Below are 18,408 nucleotides of genomic sequence, written 5' to 3' on the forward strand. Positions count from 1 at the left end.
TGGTGTTTTGGTCAGAGGCTAAAAGGAGGAGCTGCAGCAATGGACAGTATGAGGAACGTGATGTGTTTTCTCAACGTTAGAGCATATAAACCTTCTCATGTAATAACACAACTTAAAATGGTCCACCTGATTATGAGCAGAATGTGTCCTTTGAACACAAATGATCGAACACAATTAACAATCAGAGTTTTTGTCCAAGAGTCATAGAAATGTATACTGCATGAAAAACATGATTTTTCATAAAATAATGTATGTGTTTTTTGATTTTGTGATCCATGTTGATATTAGTAATATACTGTTATTTTAAGATGACGTATTCATTAACACAGATTTTATATAAATGTGTTTGTTTCCAGCCTCAAGAGGGACAGGGCGAGTGACGGAATGTGGAACAAGACTATCCCTGCCGTATACACCATAGATATACGAATGTGTGAAAGTAATGTAAACATATTATATTAACATATGTAGTTGTTTACTGTTTATCATATGAATATCACAGCAAGTCAATAAATATAAGTTCATTTTACCAAAATGAACTAAAATAATAATATGTCAAATTAGTGAACACTGTCATTCATGCAACATCAAAACCTCAGAGACATCGCTCTCCCAGGACACACAGAAGTGCAATAGATGCAATAGATATTTACAACATTGGTTATAAGAAATAATTTTTAACATAATGGAAAGTGTGTCAAGTGTTTATAAATAAGAAAAGGTCTGATGAAGGGAGCAGCAAATGACACCTGAAGTGGATAAGTTATTGCCAGTTATGGTAGAATATGTGTGAGGAATGTTGTATATCAAGCTGTCTTGTAATCATAGTCCATGATCACAGGCCACCACACTCATGAGCCATCACCACAATCGACAATCCCCCATCAAGGTCCATGATCAGCTGTGTTACATCTAAATCAGCGTGTTCCATCAATAATACGTTTTCAGCAGCTTTGAAGCATTTTTTATTATTTGAGTTGTGCTTTATTATGACTCTAGTTAATTTAATGCTTTGAATATATATAAATATGCACAACTGTGCCACACAAGATTAGAAAGGTTTGTGTCTATTGGACAATAATTAAAAAGTAGCAAATGTGGCTAGGTTGTGAAACCCCCTATTCATTAAATTGATGAATTCACAAACTTCGCCATTTGTTTGTTTATTTATGTTCAGAGCTTTTTTCTTTGAGCTACATGGGATTCAGCAATCACTTATTTTATTTGTGCCTCATCTCTCCGTTTCTAGGTTGAAGGTTTGTCAACAGGATTAAGCAAAAACGACTTAGCTCAATTTAATGAAAGTTGGTGGAATCAGTTAAATTTTCTCACATTTCTTATATAATTATTATTATGATATAATTTATTGATCTTGATGAAAAATAACCTGACACATTCAGTTTGCCTGATATCTATGTTTGTGTAATAAGGTGCAGCCTGATTAAAAATAAAGGGACTGTTGAACTCTGGCGGGACATGAACTCTACTGAGTCCACTCCAGTTTAAACCTGTGCTTTTCCGAGAGTGACATTTAAAAATGTTTGTTTCTGTATACGTATATACAGGTAATCGGAATGAACAGGAGGGTCAATTGGAAATAAACAGCTACTTTGTGATCACTGATTGATCCAACCATTATATATAGCAACTGTATGAGTACAAGACAATTATATTTTTCTATTCATCCTTATTTTTAAGAATCTTTCATATTTTCAATGTTATAAACTGCTTTTTTAATTTTCTCTTTTTTTCCCAATCCAAGTCACATTTTCCTCTTTTCTGTTGCTGCTTCTTTTGTTTTAGTTTCGGCTTTTATGATTTTAGTTGTACAAGTGTAATACATTATAAATATTGTAGTTTAGCTGTTATTATTGATAATAATAATACATTCCAAGAATAATGAATGACACCACACAAAGGGATTTTTTCTAATATTTTAATGCAATTAAGGCAACATACATCAACTACCACAAAATAAAACAATGCAGTCAACTCCAGATGCTAATCATCATTGTACACTACCTCATATTTAATGCCACACTGTGTACAATTTGACAGTTTCCTGCTTTGGCACCCTTTAGTGGTTCAAAGCAACACAACAGTGCTTAGTAACAGGCAGGCAGCAGAGACGAATGAAAACCATCACAACACTGTCGGATCATAGTAAATTATTCACATTGTGGCTTTAAATACAAAAATAAACACATATTAGGGTTAAGAGTATGTTGCATACTAGCTTCAGAAACACAGCAGACTTTATCTTCCCTACAGCAGCATATCACGACTACTCTCCGGTGTCTTTTGCCTGATAAAGGAGAAAGTGAGAAAGACATAAAGCAGTTATTACGTCTATCAACATTTCGTATTATGTTACTAGAAGCTGATTGACTTACTTTTCCCATTTCACGATTCTTAACCTTCATTTTATTGATCTGGGACTCTGCGATGTCGGCGCGCTCTTCAGCCTCTTCCAGCTCGTGCTGGACCTTCCTCAGCTTAGTCAGATGAGTGTTGGCCTGCGCCTCCTGTCAGACGCCAAACAAGCCATTCATAAACATCTCCACGTCACAGTAAACGTTTCCTCACAGCGCGGCTTTGACTGAATTCAAAAGACACTCACAGCTTCTTCAGCCTGCCTCTTGTACACTTTCACCTTCAGCTGGAGTTTGTCCACCAGCTCCTGGAGTCTCAGCAAGTTTTTCTTGTCTTCATCAGACTGATATTTGATGACATAAAATACATAGGTTACATCTGATGAAGAACTGAAACTTCAGACACCTTTTGTACGAAAAGGAAAAAAGAGATTTTCCATTACTTTACCTGATAGGTGACCTCCTTCATCTTACGCTCCAGTTTGCGAACGCCCTTCACAGCATCTGATCCGTGTCGTTGCTCTGCTTCAAGCTCAATCTCGAGTTCTCGCACCTGCAACAGAGTTGACAATATTTCCTTCATGGTTTTATTGATAAAACAAGGGCCAGTCATTCTGGGTTTGTTTTATTGTGATTTGAATCCATTACCCTTGCTTCCAGTTTTTGGAGCTGCTTCTTCCCACCCTTCAAGGCCAGGTTCTCGGCCTCATCAAGTCGCTGCTGCAAGTCCTTCACCGTCGCCTCCATATTCTTCTTCATCCTCTCTAGATGAGCGCTGGTGTCCTGCTCCTTCTTCAGCTCCTCAGCCATCATGGCGGCCTGGAACATGGACTCCAATGGTGAGCAGATTTTGGCTTTTTGACAAGTTGAAATAAACAGAAAACCTACACAGAGCTCTTACGTCAGTGATGGCCTTCTTGGCTTTCTCCTCCGCGTTCCTGGCAGCTTGGATGCTATCATCCATCTCGCCCTGAATCTGAGACAGATCAGACTCCAACTTCTTGCGACTGTTGAGGAGGCTGGTGTTCTGTAATAGATTTGATTTATTTTACTTTAGAGTACTGAAATATAAAGATTTCAAGGTTTCACTAAGGCCTTGAAACTTTGAGAAAGGCCTTAAAGTGGCTCTGACAGTTTAAATACACCACCTGCTGAGCTTTGGTGAAGTAGACTTTTAAACAACAGCGGACTTATTGTCACATTCTGTCCTTTTTACACCAAACATACCAGAAACTTTAGTTTCCGGAGAATTAATGTGCAGCAACTTTCCCAAAGATAAACGTTCTGGGGCCAAAATACCAGAAGATAAAATGTCATCTGACATATTAAAACATTGAATGTCATTTGAACTGGTTCAGCTGGAAAATATTTTTCAAGCTGCTCCATCCTTATTAGTGCACGCAACAAGCAATGGCTGGCAATTGGTTTTAAAGGTTCCTTGAATAGAATTAAGCGACATCTAGTGGTAATGTTGCATGTCGTAGCTAAATACCCCTAACCTCATCCTCGACCTTCCAAACATGAAAGAGAACCTGTGATAGCGTCTCGTTGTCATTTAACCTAAAGAGATGTATAGTTTGTCCAGTCTGGGCTCCTGTAAAAAAACATGGTGACCTCCGTAGGGAGGGCCCACTCCCAATGTAATTATAATGTATTTACATATAAAGGGCCTATTCTACAATAAAGAAAACAGCAATTTAGATCATTAAGACATGTGGCCAATAAAAAAATATGTATTATTAACAAATCCTCACCGTCCAAAAAACTAAAGCAAAAACTAAAGAAAACTTGTTAAAAGTAAGAGTAGATTTGAACCTGAGAGTGAAGGAGCTGGACTCTCTCGCTGGCGTCCAGCAGCTCCTGCTCCGCTAACTTGCGGCTCCTCTCGGTTTGCTCCAGAGCCGCTCGGATTTCCTCCATTTCAGCCTGCATCAGGTTGCTCCTGCGCTCAGACATGGCAACCTGCTCCTTCATGTCATCGTTATTTCTCTGGACGTCGTCAAGGTGAATCTGAACATCCTGCACAGTCAAGGTAAAACAGTGTTTTTCTGGTGCATGTGTCAAAGATGGAAACATGTTGCTCACTTCGTACAGGTTCTTATGTTCGACTCACTTTGAGCTGAACTTGAACGTTCCTCAGTTGTTTCTGGGCCTCGGCAGCCTGCCTGTTAGCATGGCTCAGCTGGATCTCCATCTCATTCAGGTCTCCCTCCATCTTCTTCTTCACTCTCAGGGCGTCGTTCCTGCTCCGCACCTCAGCATCCAGATTACTTTGCATCGAGTCAATAATTCGTTGGCTGTTTCTCTTCAGCTGTTCCATCTCTTCGTCCTTCTCTGCGATCTTCTTGTCCACCTCGGACTTCACCTGGTTCAGCTCCAGCTGGATTCGCAGGATCTTGGATTCCTCATGCTCCATGGAGGCCTGGATTTAAAAGGAATGTGCAGTTTAAATGTTTAAATATATATGATTTATGTATTTCTTCTTCTACCTACCTCTGCCTCCTCCAGAGCAGTCTGAGCCTCTGACTTCTCCTGCTCAGCCTGTTTCTTTGATTTCTCCAGCTCATGCATGGTTTTCCCTGTTTCTCCCAACTGTTCTGTGAGATCCATGATTTCCTCTGCAACAGAAAGAAAATATGACGATTCCAGAGAAAGACGATTGAATACAGCATTACTGTAGATAAAAAGAGTGTTTAAACATACGTTGCAGGTTTTTATTTTCCCGTTTGAGGGTCTCCAGTTGTTCCATGCACTCTTCAAAGGCATTTTTCATCTTGAAGTTCTCGGTTCCCAAAGAGCGCAGCTCTTTTAGAGATGACTCTAGCTCAGCTTGACCTTCCTCGTATTTCTGCTTCCACTCAGCCACAACCTATGAGAAGACATTTGACAGTTGAATATTTAAAACTTTTTGTTTTGAATGCTTGACAGCCTGGTCTGGTGTGTACTTAGTTTTAAAAAATTGTCATGTCATATTATCATGAATAGCCTCACTTGATAATTTAAAGTCAATTTCTGTTGAAGTTGAAAATCTTCTTTGCAACAGACATCTGGCCGAGACTCAGTAGCAGGAGTAACAATATTACAATGACAATTCTGAGTTGCCAGATGCCTGAACAATGATATGCAGGCAATAAGTTAATGCTGCTTCTGGTCCCTGTTATGATACAGATCATCTAGGTTATGATGGCTTTGTAACCTCCGCCATGGAAGTTTTTTCTCTTCCTTTCTTCCAGAAAATGTTTGAAAAAGCATATTTAGGGGATTCATATTCATGAGTATATGCAAATTGGTGCAGCTTCATCGAATTTAAAGGGACTGTTGGGTCTTTTCAGAGATGTGCATTCTTATGAGTGCTATTCTTGCAATCACACAATGGTATTATATTTTTGAGGACTTAACAATGTACAGGATTTATAGCAATAAATGTATCTTGCATGGCTGCTTTAGCCAAACCAATGATTGTGAATCTCATTTTGCACAAATGTCATTTGTGTAGCTTATTCTACTGTGGAAAGCGCTTAACGCTGCCTCTAGTGGCCCATGGGAGTTAACTCCCTTAACATTGTTCTTAGCGACTGCATTGTGTCATATTTTCCTCACAAACTTAGCTAGCAAAGAAAGAGGGAGGTAAAATGCCTGACTCAGATGGTTTGTTTAGGTTTTATAGTTTTAAGTAACTGGCTGGTTGGCAATTTCAAACCTTGTCAAAATTTCTCTGCCTCTTGTCCAAGGCAGCAGCAGCAGCGTTGGACCTCTCAGCGTCCACCATCAAGTCCTCCACCTCTCCCTGCAGCCGCGTCTTGGTCTTTTCCAGAGAGGAACATTTGGCGTTCACCGCCTCCACAGCTTCTTCTGCATCCTGTAGACGCAGAGCCAGCTTCTTTCTGTGAAGGAATATAAAAAATACATGGTTTAAAGATCAGATGAGATTATGTCCCTTTTTAGAACAACGTGGTTGAACTTACTTTGCCTCCTCAAGCTCTTCAGTGCGTTGGATGGCGTCGGTCTCGTACTTAGCTCTCCACTGAGCCACCTCAGAGTTTGCCTTGGAGAGGCAGCGGTGCAGCTCCGCTTTGGCCTCCTGCTCCTCGTCGTACTGCTCCCTCAGCAGCTCACAGTCGTGTCGAGCTGATTGCAAACTATGAGCCAGGGAGTTTTTAGCCTGAAGAGAAAGTACGGAACCAAACATTAACACTGAGCTCCATCTTCAAATGTCAACCACCTTTGACTCTTTTTGCCGAACCGTACCTTCATCTCCTCCTCATTAAATCTTTTCAGCTCATCGATCTGCTGAATGGAAGTTTGCTTTCCTCGAGTTAGCTGCGACATTAAGGAGTCTTTTTCTTCAAGCTGGCGAGACATTTCACCTGGATGATAAGTGTCAGTTAAATTAGCCAGTTTATCTATAAATATATGTGACTACTGACTTTATAAATCCAATAAGATCAAATTCAGTACCATTTTCCGTCTGCAGCCGAGCATTTTGACTTGAAAGGTCATTTATGAGTCTCAGACGCTCCTCCTCTTTGGTTTTAACCTCATTCAGATGATCTTCAAGGGAACGGCACATTTTCTCCAAATTTATCTTTGAATTTGAAAAAGAAAATATTCATTTGTTATGTCTCAAATGAAAATAAACATTTAAAAAATTATGATTATAATTACTAACCTTTGCTTTAGCCATGGTTTCCATGTTGCTTGATAGGTCATCCATCTCCAGCTTTAACTCGCTCTTGTCCTTGTCCAGTTTCTGCCTGACCCTCTGGACGTTATCTAGCTGCTCTCCCAGCTCAGCCACGCTGTCTGCATGTTTCTTACGCAGGGCAGCCGAGGTTGCGTCGTGCCGCAGAGAACACTCCTCCAGCTCCCTGCGTAGTTTGAGAAACTCAGCTTCCCGCTTCTTGTTCATCTCAGACTGAGCAGTGGTGGCTCCCCCGGCCTCCTCCAGGCGCTCTGTGATCTCCTCCAGCTCCCTGGTCAGATCCGACCTCTGCTTCTCCACTTTGGCTCGAGCTGAACGTTCGGCTTCAATATCTTCTTCCAGCTCCTCAATCCGGGCCTGAAGACACAATGTTATAACGATGTATTCCTAGAAGTAATTTAGCTCTGTAATATCATCTCAAACCCAAGTCAATAATTGATACTTGACCTGGAGCTCTTTTATTTTCTTCTGCAGCTGTGTGCCGAGAGCTTGTTCATCTTCTATCTTCGTCTGTAGCTGTGAAAACTCAAAGTCTTTCCTGTGAAGTGAAGCTCATTGCTCATTTGTGGTACACCTACCCAACTTTTATTACATCTACCAACTAAACCATGCTTACTTACTTTTTTAGCTTCTCATCCAGCTGCTGTTTCTCATTTTCCAAATCCATAATTGACTCCTGGGCAAGTTTCAGATCGCCCTCCAGCTTCCTCTTGGCCCTCTCCAGATCCGCGCGGACCTTCTTCTCTTGTTCCAGTGAACCCTCCAGCTAAAAATACAAATCTTCTCAACACATGCATCTTAACTGGAACAAATACACTTTACATTTCAGGGCTTTTACCGTGTAACTCACCTCATCTACCTGCTGTTCTAGTTTGCTTTTTGCTTTTGTCAGAGCATTGATTTTTTCCTCCTCTGACTGCAGGTCGTCCAGTGTTTGCTGATGAGCCTCCTGCAGGGCTCGCTTCTCTTTGGAGAGTTTGGTGATGTTCTCATCCTGGCTCATGATTTCCTCACAAAGGTTTTTCACCTACAACCATAAATTAAAACTTCTGTGACGGTTTCCTCCAGCATGTTGACATAGCAACATTAACCAACATCACCTGACCTTGTTTTCCACAGCATGTTTCTCCTTCTCCACTTTGGCCAAGGTGAGCTCCAAGTCATCAATGTCTCTCTTCAGCTCTGATGACTCATCCTCCAGTTTTCTCTTCTTTGCTGTCAGCTCAACGTTTATCTCGTCCTCATCCTCCAATCGCTCTGTCACCTCCTTCAGTTTGGCTTCCAACTGGATCTTGCTTTTGATGAGTCCTTCACATCTCTCCTCTGCATCCTGCAGGTTGTCTGCCTCCTGATGTCAAAATTGTGCGTAAAATCTTACAGCTGAACACCCCCTCCCCCACAACAGTTTTAACTATTGCTCTGTGGTAGAACTTACCCCTTGGACTTGCAGTAGGAGATCGTTCTTCTCTTGTACAATGGAGACCATCTTCTCTTCAAGCTCCCTCCTTCGGTTGTCTGACTTGGCCAGATCCTCTTTGAGTTTTACGAAATCAACCTTCATTTGGGCCATTTCCTTCTCATTCTCCGCACTCTTCAGAAGAGGTTTCAGCTTAAAATACAGCTTCATCCATGGCCAGTGTTTTACGTTCATGAAGGAACGGAAGTTATACTGTATGGTGTAGACCGCCTCCCTGTCAAAATAAGACTTGAATAAGTTCGATCTGAAAGTTTCAGCTCGTACGGTTTCATTGTTGTTATTTCACATTTTGGATGTCTCTGAATAATTTGACCTCATCTAAAAGTAATTCTCGTATTTTGCTTGAACAGGGCATGTGTTAAGTATTTACATGCTAGCTAGCAGCTTTTTGAGGTATGTTCTTACGGCACAGTGGTGCTTTTCAATGCTGACATTAATATGAGTAGTATAATTCTCTCAAAGACAGCGCGACCTGAAAGATGTTCATAAAGCCTAGCATGGTCACATTTTTTGGCCTGGGATAAAGCTGGTAATATTGCAGATATCAGAATTTCAGTTTCAGTTGTGGATATTCTTTCATACGATAATTACAAAATGTCATGAATGGAGCTAATAAGGAGCTATAGCTTATCTTATCTATTGTTATATCTAATAAGCTATTTTACAATATCAACCAGTGTAGCAGCTATATTGGACTTTGCATTTCTAAATGTCAACATGTTAAGTTGTATTTTAAAGCAGTGAGACTTTTTACTTTCTGGCTATCATCTTCTGGTACTCCAGCCTGACCAGGTATCCACGAGACAGGGCCTGAGTGGACATCACAACTTGGGCCAAGCGCTCATCTCTCAACTCCTCTAAAGCTCCCAGCAGACCGGCTTTAAAAAACACCTGAAATTAGAGATAATTATTTGTCTGTACAGCTCATTTACTCATGACAGCTCTGCCATTTAACCAGCGTTCTTTAACAAGAGAAAACCTTAGTGTGTCCAAACTTGTACTGGGTGTGATCCACATCGATTGAGCCCAACAATTTCTCTGCAGCTTTTTTGTTATCCATAAACTGTCCCTCAGGAACAGCACTGGCGTTCAGAATCCTGTATCTGTAGGAGGATTAATAGGCCTGACTGAGCATGAGACCAAACATTGTGAAATATTTCAATATGAATGATTATGATAATATTTACCTCTGTTTAAAGTCACCGTAGTGTATCCTGCTTGGATATCCCTTCCTGCAGATGCGGATGCCCTCCAGCACACCGTTACAGCGGAGCTGATGGATAACCAGTGGGTTTTCCATTGTACCTGTGATGATGGTTATTTTTATTTAAGCAATTCTTTTTAGGATATATATCTAGAAATGAAAAGATGATCAAAACTACCTGGAGATTTTGTCTCATTTGGGATCAAACATCGCACAAAGTGAGGATGAGTTGTTCTCAGATTGGTCATAAGCTTCCCAAGATTCTCCTAGAATATCAAAATCAGAATCAGAATTATTTTGAATGCCAAGTATATTTACACATACAGGAAATTGCCTTGGTGTGGTTGGTGCATTGGCCATAAAACAACAATCGGACATCTCATTTATTGTCAGTTTCTACTGTTCAGACATGTATTTTTGTCACTAAAGGAATCGCACAACACTTCGGGAAACATGTATTCACTTTGGGATTGAGAGTTAACTGAGAAGATTAACGCCACTTCAGTAAAACAATGCAAGGAATCCATTTCCTTATGCTTTAAATCATTTTCCTTAAAATAATGTGTGGAAAGCAATAAAAATACCACAGACCTTTACATGTTTTGTTTTGTTTTAAGTGTGTTCAGTGTTCTGAAGTCAAAGGCATATTTCCAGGCAGATGAATGGTGTCTCTTCAAAGAATATGTAAGGACATGTTGCTGTAGTAATTCTATGTTTGTCTCACCCTGAACAGAGCTGACACTGTTTGGAAAGAGGCTCCCTTCTTCTTGGTTCCTTTCTTGGTTCCTCCTGCAGCTGCATCTATTGCACATTAAGATGCGTTTAAAAATAAAACACTCAGCAGTATTTGGCTTTGAAAGATTATTTAAATTTTGTATGTTTTGCTGCATTGATAAGCAAAAATCACCACTTTACTTTCTCTCCTTCTGTAAACTTACTTTGTCCCTTTTCCACATAGGCATAATAATGCAGAATTCATAAAAGTTATTAATAAAATCTCACCAGAACAGTATGAGGGGAGAATCGTACACAATCAGTAAAACAACAATGTTACCGTCTGATCCGGAGAAGCTTGCGTAGAGCAAGACCATTATTTTGACTGATGACTTCTGGTAAAGCTGCACCACGGACTCGTTCAGCGGGTCTTTGTTCTTGTCCAGCCACCCGGTGACGTTGTAGTCCACCATGCCGGCGTAGTGCATCAGGGTGAAGTGAGCCTCTGGCTTCCCTTTCACTGCTTTTGGCTTCAGGAAGCAGCTGTTCTTACCAAGATGTTGGTCATAGAGTTTGTTCTTGAAGGATATGTCTGAAGATTTTGGGAACATGCACTCCTCCTCAAGAATGGAGAAGATCCCCATCGGCTGAGAAACAAAACCATTTTTATTTAATATTTTTTTTATTTTAATATTTTAAAGTTTAAGGATACAATACCTTTTCAATGAGCTCGATGCAGGCTGCCAAGTCCATACCGAAGTCAATGAACTCCCAATCAATCCCTTCCTTTTTGTATTCTTCTTGCTCCAGCACAAACATGTGGTGGTTGAAAAACTGTTGCAGCTTCTCGTTGGTGAAATTAATGCAGAGTTGCTCCATGCTGTTGTACTAAAGAAACCCATGAACATCCCATTTACATTCATTATTCGGTGAAAGGAAAAATAAAAACACATTTTAAACACTCACGTCAAAGATCTCGAAGCCGGCGATGTCGAGAACACCGATGAAATGTTGTCTGGACTGCTTTGTGTCGAGCTGCTGGTTGATGCGTATCACCATCCACAGAAACATTTTCTCGTACACGGATTTTGCCAGAGCGCCAACGGAGTTATGCACCTAAAAAGAGGGAAAGTTAAAAAGTACTGCGACATTGACACATTTGTCTTTGCACATTGGATTTAGAAAGAAATGTTGACCCTTCCATTTGAGTGTTGACCCTATGTTCATCTGCATCCACATAAAGTGTAGTAATTGTAGTGTCTCTTGTTTTTAATGTTTGAAGAATTGTTCACCATTTACTTCAATTGTTTTGGATTTGGCTGCAGCGCTGTTTACCCCTGAAACTCCAAAAGTGTTTTGTGGACTCAAACACTTCACCCTACCCTCCATCGGCATAGTGGTGAGTATATCATGAAATAATTTATATTTTTCTGTGAACTATCCCATTAATTATGTTGCTTTTTGATTGGATTTTCACTTAAAATGTTTTTACATATTTGATATTTTCATCCTTATTATTAGTCATATTTCTCAATATTTAATATTATTTATTTTACTACTAATCTTATCTTTCGTAAAAGCTTTGTTAGTGTAACATCTTTTTCTATAACTACCTCCACCAAGGAGGAAATGTTTTCATCAAAAGCAATATTATTATAAAATATTTACCTGTGTAGGACCTTGACAGTAAGTGGAAAAATTACCATTAAACTTGAATACAGTGTTTGGATATCTAGTATTAGGGGTTGAACTGTTTGCAATCAGTGACTCTCTGTTGTCTCAGGCCTTGGTAGACATCCGATTATACCAGGATTGGACGGTAGACATATTTCCATATATCAGTGTATTCTTTAATATGTCAAACACATCATCAGTTGTATTGATTCCTTGGGACTTAACATTGCCATTAAAAAGTCTTCAGTTATTATACATAATTCAGCGCCGTCAAATGTGATCAATCTAAAGAGTCAAACAATGAAACACATCACTGTTCTGTTTCAGTGACACTGAACAGCTAATAATTACTACACAACCTTGTTGAAAGGGCCAGTATGTAAATTGTAGGTGAAGGGATCAATTGGCAAACATTTTATTTAGAATAATCAATAAGAAATTGATCACTGGTGTCTAATCATCTAAATATGAGAAATAGTGGTTTTCATTAATCTAGAATGGGCCATTTATATTTAAATTCTATCTATTTACATCAGGGGCTGCTTCTCTGTAAGGAGGCACCCATCTTTTTTTCAGTAGCCCAGACTGGACAAACTAAACACCTATGAGTTTTTATGACAACGGAAGGCTACCTCAGGTTCTCTTTCATGTTTGAAAGGGAAGGGTGAGGGGAGGAGTATTCAGCTGCAACATGCAACTTCACCACTAGATCTGACAAAATACTACACACTGAACCTTTTAATATCTTATAAATGCGTAAAAACAATGAACAACATGACAGCTTCCCAAAAGTGGAGCCAAAAAATCTTGATAGCCCCCTGGTGGCTGACTGTAGTAAAGGTCAAACACCCTTCCTGTTAGTGGATGGAGTGTGAACCAAAGGAAAAAGTCAAGTAATTGTTGCTCAATGTTGGTTTCTGCCATTTTAGGTATAGTTCCTATCACAGTGACGCTTGTTCAAGTTCTCATGTCTCAGAAAAGTTCGGTTTCCATTTGTCATTAAATGCTCTTAAAAACAGGGTGGAATCACTATTGACTTGTGATTGGTCTAATGGTTGTATCTGTAGGACCTCAGTACTGTATTTAAGTTTGATTATACGATAAGAAAATATCACTCTCCTTATGTGTTCCATTAATGGATTATTAGAGATAGCGCAGTCACCATGCAGTTACAGAAAAACAAGCACATGGTTATTAAGAGCAAACAGCATGTTTGATAACCAGAGGCTCTAATGCATCAGATCACGATGGTTAAGTGAGAAACATGAACACGACTAAAAATATTTTTAGTGTCAGTCTCACCTGCTGCACATTTTGACTTTTGGTAACATATTCATTTCCGACCTTAACTCTGGGATAACAGAGGCTTTTGAGCAGATCAGCAGAGTTCAGGCCCATCAGATACGCTGCCTTATCAGCTTCTGCAGTGAAAGAAAAAAAGAAAATGGATAAAAAGCCATAGTTTAGTATTTATCTTTTCATTTGTGCCTTTGTTCCCTTGATTTGCATGACAGTGCTGTAGAAGCTTTGGTGGATAATCCTCACCCTCTGTGCCGTCGGGCTCCGCCTGCTCCTCCCGCGGTTTCTGCTTAAACTTCATGTTCCCGTGATGCATCACAGCGCCAGTCAGCTTATAAATGGACATTTTCTCCTCAGCAGTGAAACCCAGAATATCAATGGCTTCCTATGTACGAAAAATAAATCTAATTTCTAAATGAGCTGAGAAGGCAGAGGAAGCTCTGTGTGCTTTCACGAGTCAACTCACGTCAGTAGCCATTAACTCATCCGCGTCGTTGATGCTCTTCACACTGATTTCCCCCTGACTGATGAAGGCGAAGTCGTAGGGGTTGGTGGTGATGAGGAGCAGATCTTCAGTGAAAGAAATGTAATTAAAATCTCTCCGCATCACGACTTCCGATTTAGAGAATGAGGGCCAATTAGAGGAAAAAAGATTTTGAAATAAAAAATTACATTACTTTTGGCAGCCTGTCACCGGCATTACAATGAGGAATATGGAGATTCATGTTTGGCTATATCTTAGGTTTCATTAATATCAAAATACCTTATTGTCACTATTCTGCACAACAGTGCTGGAACCAACTGCCTGATGGTTTTAGGACCATTAAGCAATGTCCCATCCCTACCAATCCATATTGAAAACCTTTGTGTTCACATGTGGCTTTAAAACAATTTTAAGCTCATAACATCATTTTATTTTCACACTATTTTACTATTTTACATTATTAAATCAATTTGATTTGTGATTCTACTCCTTTATCTTGTTTTCAAAAATTGTATACAGATTTAAGCCTTTTTTCTTTTACCTAAACAACGCTTCCACCCTTGCTCTTTTTAATCTTTTTTTTGTGTTGCTCTTTTTATCTAATTCTGCTTTTTCAGTTCAACATACCTCTTGGAATGAAATTTTCTCAGAAATACAACTGCCTTGCCTTTATTATTGTCAAATCAGCACAAACGTGTACAACTTTGAAAAGATAGTGCAAGAAACTATGTCTGATGCTGGTTATTTACAGGTAAATATATACATATCATTTTTTTGGAGTTATTATTATTATTTTTATTCTCCATAGCATCGTAATCCTTGTAATGTTGAGATTTTATTCTCAAACTCTATTTTTCCTCTTCAATTTGGCTCTAATACTACATCATAGGAGTATGCATTTCTGCATCTGTCTAAATATGAGAAAAATAATTCAACAAAACAAGGCGAATCATCAAGATACCGATAAGTTCCGGCTTTTTGTTACAAGTGAGCTGATAGAAGATGTGATAACTCCTCTCGGCCGCCAGCTGAAATGTCACTCTCGATTTCTCCAGCAGATCTTTAAGAAAGAAAATGAAAAATGTAACTTTATCGTGTGACAACATTTTTTAAAATGAATTTCATTATATATAAACTTACACGTCTCAATATCCGCAGATGCCAGTTTACCAGTCGTGCCGAAGTGTATTCGAATGAATTTACCCTATCAAAAAAAACAAAGTGAAGTGTTAATTTCTGTTGTGAATAAACTGCTGGTAAATCAAGTCTAACTGAAGTCCTTCGGGGTCACTCACAAAGCGAGAGGAGTTGTCATTCCTCACAGTCTTGGCGTTCCCAAAAGCCTCGAGCAGAGGGTTGGCACTGATGATTTGATCCTCCAGAGTTCCCTGTTGAAGAGGAAACCCTTCAATCTGACGCTCGTGTGCCCTCTGAGAAACCAACAACTGAAAACCCTCCGTGAGCTCACCTTCAATTTACTGCTCATCTCCTTCTTCTTGTCTGCAGCCACTGCGATTGTCGCAAAGTACTGAATGACACGTTTGGTGTTGACCGTCTTGCCAGCACCGGATTCTCCACTGAGCAAAAGCACAGAGAGGTTATGTTTTCACCCCTGTCTGTTGGTTGGTTTGTCAATAGGATAACTCTTAAACTATTGAACAGATTTCGAAACTTGGTGAGAAAAAAGAAATAACCAATTAAATGCTTTCGTGGATCCAAACAAAAGGGGCTAATCCAGGATTTATTGTACCACTTGTTTTAACATTGCGGCAATAGGTCATTAGCCTTGGCGGAGACTCCCATGGCAAAGTTCTATATTGAGCTGTCAATTTTCACGATCTTTGTTCTACTTACGTGATGAGTATAGACTGATTCTCACGATCTGTGGGACACAAAATTAGATACAGTTACCTGCCGATGAAAACTCTCGTTTCCGTCTTTGTACTTTTAGTGCTGTAAACGTACCGGTCAGCATGGACTGGTAGGCGTTATCAGACAAGGCGAAGATGTGAGGAGGAACCTCCATCCTCTTCTTCCCTCTGTAGGCCTTCACCACCTCTGGGTTGTAGACCGGCAGCCATTTGTAAGGGTTGACGGTCACACAGAAGAGTCCAGAGTAGGTCTGCATGGAAAACACAGGCTGACATTTATGAAATCTCAGAAAAGTCTATGATTTTTCTTTAATGGGACACAATGAGTCCACGTTGTGATCATCAAATAATTTTTTTGGGGTCCGTGTTTTTCATGACCAAATTTTGTCATTTATATTGCCATCTTGTCTGGTACGGTTACACGAAGGCACAAACAAAACAATATGTACCAACATCTCTGTCATTACCTTACACCATAGAAACAAACAAAACTAGTCCCCTTCTATGCAAAACCAGGATTAAACATAGAAGGTTACTAACCCCTCTAGAGCCCCCTTTGTGGCCACTAGAGGGGGCTCAAGAGCGCTCAAAATATCCTACTTTTGTATCAGGCTAGCTGATGTTAACTCCCTCTGCCACTGTCGGAGGAACATAGCTGCACTAATAAGAGTGATACTAGGTATGCAAATGATTAAGCATTGTTAAATATTAATGGTATTGGCTTCACTGAGTCCCCCAAAATAAAATAATTACCTGGGCTCCATAAAGGCTTCAGGCCGGCCATGCATCTGCTCCTGCCTCCCTACATTAACACCAATACACTATAAATCATCCATTTTGTGTTTTGGTTTGTTGTAGTTTGTTCAGATAAAAAGTTGTCTTTATCAGTCTGTCTTTATTATTAAACATGTGTTTCTGTTTATATTTTGTATATTGCTCATATTCCCATCTTTTATAGTTCCTTGCATTTATATTGTATGTTTTCCTTATTAATAACTTTACTGGGGGATTATTTCACTATTTCCTTTTTGCTCCCCTTTTGCTCTTTCTGCTCATTTTATCTTATAATTAGGTGAAATATCCCATATCACTTGCATTTTTTTCCACATGATCTAAACAATTTTTGACGTGTGGCTTTGATTTTTAATTACATTTACATTACATTTTAGTTGTGGCTAAACTGGTTCCATCCGAACGGCATCATCTATGTTCCTTGTGTGACTCACATAGATCATCCAGGCTGCGTAGCGCTCCTTCAGGTTGAACAGCACCGCCGGCTCGTGGAGGAACGTCATCATCACCATGTCCTCGATCTTATCAAACTTCGGGGGGTTCATTGGAAACACCTGGTCCTCCCTGACTGTTAAAGTCTGGAAAACAGAGAAAGTAAAACAGAGTGAAGGTTAGAGCTCCATGCGCCTGCAGTAGGTCAGACACATTTTTGTCTTCACAAACTAATTAATATAAACGCAAACTTAGTTTTTCTTATAAAATATTTTAAAAGTGAAGCAGCAGTTCGAGTTTCAAGGAGAACTTCATGTTTCTGTTCAAAGCCAAAGTAATACAATTCAACAAATTGCATCTTCTTCAGACAAGCTTTGTAAAACCCTTCTCCATCACACCGGGATCAAGTCCTGCTCAGACAGAGAAGCCATTTTCAAGTTCAGTGTCTAATAAAAGGTGAATTTATCATCACTTCAGTCCACCCACTCTGTTGTCCACCGTCTTGACAGTGAATTTGCCGTCCACCCTGTCCTGGATCTGAGCCTTGACGTACAGCTCCTTGTCATCGCTGGCGTAGCACGCCGTCTTGCCGTCAAACGGACGAGTCTGAACCTCTATCCTCTCCTTCTCAGACCTGCGAAGGAACTGGGCAGCCGGCCCGAAGATTGCCATTTCCCCGTCTGCATTCATTTTCTCCTCCTGAGTCAAGGAAAGAAAAACACACCCTTAGCATCACTTTAATGCTTCTGTGTCTGAATAGTGTTTGGAATTTAATCCAGGAAGAAGTGATACTCACCCACAAAGCTCAGGAGTAAAGTTTGAAAGAAGGGTTTTCTTTTTTAGAGTCAATCACAGAGAATAATCCTGCACAGTAGCTCAGATGCGCTGAAGGATCGTGCAATAACCGTCCTGGTTACGCAGCAGTAACAATAGCCAGCTGCACTGTCCCTTTTTATGTGTCGCCGCTGTCCTTGGTGTGAACTCTGCTGCCTTTACATGGGCAGGCACCGGTACAGTTACATGGACCTGTTGCTCCTCACGGATGACGATGGAGCCTGGATTAAGCACAAGATGCAGCTCAGTTATAAATAGTTCTTTCTTGACACAGCAACATGTCACATGTGAAGAATGCTGAATAATGTTGACACATTTTCAATATGTTTGGGAAATTCGTAATAAGGGTAAAACATGGATATTGTCAAACAACAGGTGATAATAATATAACTATAGGCATTGCTGTAATATCAGGACACACAATAATAAAGTGGTGTACGTGGAGAAAGATCAAGAAAAAATGCAACTTGTTTATTTTATATAAATATAAAACTACCTGTAAACACACATAAATACACACGTGTAAGTAGGTTTATATATGTACAACAAGGGA

General features: G+C 39.8%; 1 protein-coding gene across 1 annotated transcript; it reads right to left on the reverse strand.

Moving 5' to 3' along the window:
- Window positions 1-573: 573 nt before the first annotated feature.
- On the reverse strand, window positions 574-17,711 carry LOC133022905 (myosin-4-like). Its single transcript, XM_061089809.1, has 39 exons — window positions 17,508-17,711; window positions 17,024-17,167; window positions 15,892-16,048; window positions 15,781-15,808; window positions 15,395-15,503; window positions 15,222-15,314; window positions 15,067-15,130; window positions 14,888-14,986; window positions 13,909-14,012; window positions 13,689-13,827; window positions 13,446-13,564; window positions 11,436-11,585; window positions 11,187-11,357; window positions 10,810-11,116; window positions 10,480-10,556; window positions 9,934-10,021; window positions 9,739-9,856; window positions 9,531-9,654; window positions 9,306-9,442; window positions 8,510-8,765; window positions 8,180-8,422; window positions 7,925-8,101; window positions 7,695-7,840; window positions 7,522-7,612; window positions 7,042-7,431; window positions 6,831-6,957; window positions 6,621-6,739; window positions 6,338-6,534; window positions 6,073-6,256; window positions 5,076-5,241; window positions 4,866-4,990; window positions 4,486-4,794; window positions 4,188-4,391; window positions 3,274-3,399; window positions 3,021-3,191; window positions 2,821-2,925; window positions 2,621-2,716; window positions 2,394-2,525; window positions 574-609 (listed from the first exon to the last, which is right to left on the reverse strand). The coding sequence occupies exons 1-39, from the start codon at window positions 17,709-17,711 to the stop codon at window positions 574-576; spliced, it is 5,832 nt and encodes a 1,943-aa protein (XP_060945792.1).
- Window positions 17,712-18,408: the final 697 nt, after the last annotated feature.

The sequence above is a fragment of the Limanda limanda genome, chromosome 17 (genome assembly GCF_963576545.1).
Source record: "Limanda limanda chromosome 17, fLimLim1.1, whole genome shotgun sequence".
Taxonomy (NCBI): domain Eukaryota; kingdom Metazoa; phylum Chordata; class Actinopteri; order Pleuronectiformes; family Pleuronectidae; genus Limanda; species Limanda limanda.